The 4,481-nt window shown below is 54.2% G+C and overlaps 1 protein-coding gene across 1 annotated transcript; it reads left to right on the plus strand.

Moving 5' to 3' along the window:
• The first annotated feature begins 774 nt into the window (after window positions 1–774).
• LOC128901452 (olfactory receptor 14A16-like) lies at window positions 775–1,734 on the plus strand. Its single transcript, XM_054183464.1, has one exon. It carries the CDS (start codon window positions 775–777, stop codon window positions 1,732–1,734), a length of 960 nt encoding a protein of 319 aa, XP_054039439.1.
• Window positions 1,735–4,481: the final 2,747 nt, after the last annotated feature.

Genomic DNA, 4,481 nt, shown 5'->3' on the forward strand with positions numbered 1-4,481 from the left:
GGCCCGTGGAGAAGACACCTTGGTGCCGAAGCCATCGAAATGCCACTGGATGGCTGTAGGTGGGCAGCTGCAATGAGCCCTCTGTATCCCTGGCTGGAAGGGGAGAGCTGAGATTGTGCTCAGGTATGGTGGGACGGGATGGGAAGCTGGAGATCTGCACGTTGAAACTGGGTTCCTCTGCTGGTAGCAGTGCCCAATTTTCAGTGTGATCTTAGTCCAGCTCAGAGAGGTGTCGGCACAGGGCAGCTAAGTACAGGGCTGAAGGACAGACTGGCTCTCCTCACTCTGAACAAAGGGACGGCCTCTTTGCAACTCAGCACCCACAGGGTTTCACTTGGAGTGCAGCCGAAATACCAAGGACTTCTGCCTTGAAACACTGCTCAGGTGTGGTTGGGCTACAAGGACAAAATAAACGAAACAAAATCCCCAAAGCTCTGCGCTGCAGTTGGGTGATTTGGGAGGGCCAATGCTGAAAAGCTTTTTGATATCAGGAGAGGATTTAATCCGAGATCTCACCGTGTTCCTGTTTACCTCTTGCTGCAAGGCAGGACTGACTCCTCCTAAGCCAACAGCAGAGCCCCCTGCTCCCAGTGACACCCTCGGCTGGCCCCAGAGAAAGCTCAAGAAGGGACCTGGCAAAGGTATTCCTGAAAAGCAGAGAAACACTTCAAGGGATTTCTATGAGGAACAGAGTAGGTTTTGCCCGGAGAAATCTCCCCTAACTTCTCCATGCCTTTTCTTCCATGGACAGTCATCCATGCCTAGAAGGACCAAATGTCCAACGGCAGTTCCATCACTGAGTTCCTCCTCCTGGCATTCACAAACACGCGGGAGCTGCAGCTCTTGCACTTTGGGCTCTTCCTGGCCATCTACCTGGCTACCCTCCTGGGCAACGGCCTCATCATCATCGCCATCGCCTGTGACCACCACCTCCACACCCCCATGTACTTCTTCCTGTTCAACCTCTCCCTCCTCGACCTTGGGTCCATCTCCACCACTGTCCCCAAATCCATGGCCAATTCCCTCTGGGACACCAGCGTTATTTCCTATGGAGGATGTGCTGCCCAGGTCTTTGTCTTTTCCTTTTTGATGTCAGCAGAACTGTACCTTCTCACCGTCATGGCCTATGACCGCTACGTTGCCATCTGCAAACCCCTGCACTACGGGACCCTCCTGGGCAGCAGAGCTTGTGTCCACATGGCAGCAGCTGCCTGGGGCAGTGGTTTGTTCCACGCTCTGCTGCAAACTGCCAACACATTTTCACTACCGCTGTGCCAAGGCAATGCCATAAACCAGTTCTTCTGTGAAATCCCCCAGATCCTCAAGCTCTCCTGCTCCAACTCCTGCCTCAGGGCAGTTGGGCTTCTTGTGGTTGGTGTCTTTGTGGACTTTGCATGTTTCCTTTTCGTTCTTTTCTCCTATGTGCAGATCTTCAGGGCCGTGCTGAGGTTCCCCTCTGAGCAGGGACGGCACAAAGCCTTTTCCACGTGCCTCCCTCACCTGGCCGTGGTCTCCCTGTTTGTCAGCACTGGTATGTTTGCCTACCTGAAGCCTCCCTCCATCTCCTTGCCATCACTGGAGCTGATGATGGCTGTTCTGTACTCGGTGGTACCTCCAACTTTGAACCCCGTCATCTACAGCATGAGGAACAAGGAGCTCAAGGATGCAATTAGGAAAATGATTTCTTGGATGCTTTTCAGTTGTTATGAACTTCCCTTCTCTCTGCACAAATGACTCCCCGGGTATCCCATCCCAGGCCTGTACTATGAGTTTTTTAGTTATCATGCTCATCATTAGGATTACATAGGCCTACAGGAAAGCTGGGGAGGGACTTGTTATCAGGGAGAGGAGCAATAGGATGAGGGGTATCGGTTTTAAACTGAAAGAGGGGAGATCTAGATTAGATATTAGGAAGAAATTCTTTACTCTGAGGGTGGTGAGGGACTGGCCCAGGTTGCCCAGGGAAGTTGTGTATTCCCCATCCCTGGAGGTGTTCAAGGCCAGGCTGGATGGGGCTTTGAGCATCCTGGTCTAGTGGGAGATGTCCCTGCCCAGGGCAGGGGCGTTAGAACTAGGTCCCTTCTAACCTGAGCCATTCTATGATTCTATGATTCTGTGATTATCATCACCAGTATTCTTCTCGTTATCATCACAATAGTTGCTGTCATTATCATTTTGTGGTAATTTGTGGTTATTTTGTCCCTACACAAATGTTTAGACTCAACCTACTTCTACCAAGGAATGAACGTGTGCTCTCTCACTTGGAGCCCATATAAATGTACATCCAACAGTGAGTCAAAGCTGGCTCCCATATAGCATCACCGTAATAAAGTGTGACCTCCTCAGTGCACTGCCCCAAATTGGGCTCTTCTTCCAACGATGGTGCTAAGAATACGCATAAGCAAGCGCTCCCGCAAAGGGACTGTTTCTTCACTGATTAATGAGCAAAGAGCTCGCTGTCACATTGTGACTTAGATACTGAGGGCTGGATTTAGGACTAACCCCATCTACTTACAATGGAGATGGTGAGTCATCACAGAGGTACATACCCCGGACTTTCCCACGCAGATGATGGCGTTAAGGAAGGGAATCTGGAGCGGCCTTGGCCGGTGTGTGCCTGGGGTGAGCAGTGACTGCAGCCCCATAAAGTGAGAGATCGCCCAAGGTGGGGCCATTCAAAGGACAAGTTCTAAACCCAGGCACCTGCAGGGAAACAAGGACTCTGCTGTCCCAGAGGAGGAAATGGTGGCCCAGCAGACACAAGGAAGGGAGGCAGGGGAGTCATTCATGTCCCCCTCAATCAGGACTGAACATCTACTCTCCTCTGAAATGCATCAGAGGCCCTTCAAGCACCTGCCACATCCACAGGATGTAGCTTAGCAGCAATGATGCCCACCCAGCTCCCATGAGACAGTGGGGAGCACAAGGAGAGGTTCAGGAATGACCAGGAAGGTCAGATGAGGGAGGGAGAGAGATGAGATGAGAGCTGACCTGGGTTAGATATTGCACTGGAGAAAATGCCCGTGTTCAGCTCATTCAAAACTGTTTCCAGACCGTGGATACCCTGAAGCATGCTCACAGTGCAGAGTCAGAAGTTCTTGCTGTCCTGGTGCTCCACCAGGCCTGGGAAGGGGCTGAAGAAGGACTGGTGTCTTCCGCTCCCCATCCCTTTGTGCCCTTGTCCCTCATGAAGAGTGACATCGAGACAGTGGCTGGCAGCCTGTGGCAGGGCTTGCACCAATGGAAGCATGACCCGGCAGCCGTGTGAGTTTGCTGCTGTGCCTCACTCAGTCCCTGTGCCTAGCACGTGGCCTTGAGACAGCTTCCCCCACCCTACGTGCTGGCTCTCACCCCCAAAAGCCACCCCTGTCCCGGCCAGTCCGGGGAAGGGCTGATCATTGCAATGTGGCCAGCCCCATCCATACTGGGGGAAGATACAGCCGTCCCCAGGCTCACACATTCCCAGACCCTGGCAGATCCCGGACTTGGGCTGTCTGCAAACTCTTGCGCACCAAGATGTGTTGTGCAGACCACGTCAGGGGGATGTTTCCCCACCCCTGAATGCACCCTGCACAGCGTGGTGCCCCCTCATAAAAAAAGCCCTTCGGCCGCACAGCAACCAGGTCGCTGCGCACTGAGCAAACAAGCAGGGAGCGGGTGTTCCCTGGGTGTGACCCACGGAACCACCCGGGAGCACCACGACGAGGGTGTAATTCCTGGGCTGGGGAAGCGGGCGGCCAAACAGGGCACGACACAACAGTCCAGTCACAGCGGTTCGCACGGCAGTTCGTGCGGGAGAGGGCTGAGACACTGCCAACCCGGCCAGGTAGCGATGGTAACTACTCGCCAGAAGACCGTGGCATCCATGATCTCCACAACCACCAGGTCTGATGCAGCCTCTCAGACAGAGCTCCTGTGGGAACACGCTGCCACACAGACACCAGGCTGCAGGGTGTGCCCTGCTCTCACGCCGGTTTCGGGTAGAGGATCTCCTCCGATTAGTGATGGAGCTCAGGGAGGAGGTAAGCAGGTTGAGGAGCATCAGGTAATGCGAGCGGGAGAGACATGCTTAGAGTAGAATCCTGCATCCCACGACAGAAACCCAGCTGGCAGACAGAACCCCTGCAGCAGGGAACTCCCTGTCCTCTCTCCCCCTGACTGAAGGTGGTGACTCAGAGGACAGCGGGCAACGTCAGGAAGTTCCTGCCCAGTGCAACAGGCGCCGCGCTCGGGACTGCCCGGTGACTACCCCATCTTCCCGGGTGCCATTGTGTAACGGGTACAGTGCTCTGCAAGGGAACATGGACGATGACAAGCAGGATAGTTCTCCTATCTTGGAGGTGTCAGCGAGGTCCAGTCAGACCTCCCCCCGCATCAAAACCTCTGCAGTAAAGAAGAGAAGACGGGTCCTTGTCACAGGTGACTCGCTGTTGAAGGGAGCAGAAGGCCCAATACGCAGGCCGGACCTGGTGCATAGGGAG

Source organism: Rissa tridactyla, chromosome 25 (genome assembly GCF_028500815.1).
Source record: "Rissa tridactyla isolate bRisTri1 chromosome 25, bRisTri1.patW.cur.20221130, whole genome shotgun sequence".
NCBI classification, from domain to species: Eukaryota; Metazoa; Chordata; class Aves; order Charadriiformes; family Laridae; genus Rissa; species Rissa tridactyla.

Coding starts and splice junctions, on each gene's coding strand:
- LOC128901452 (XM_054183464.1), top strand. CDS start 775: ATGTCCAACGGCAGTTCCATCACTGAGTTCCTCCTCCTGGCATTCACA.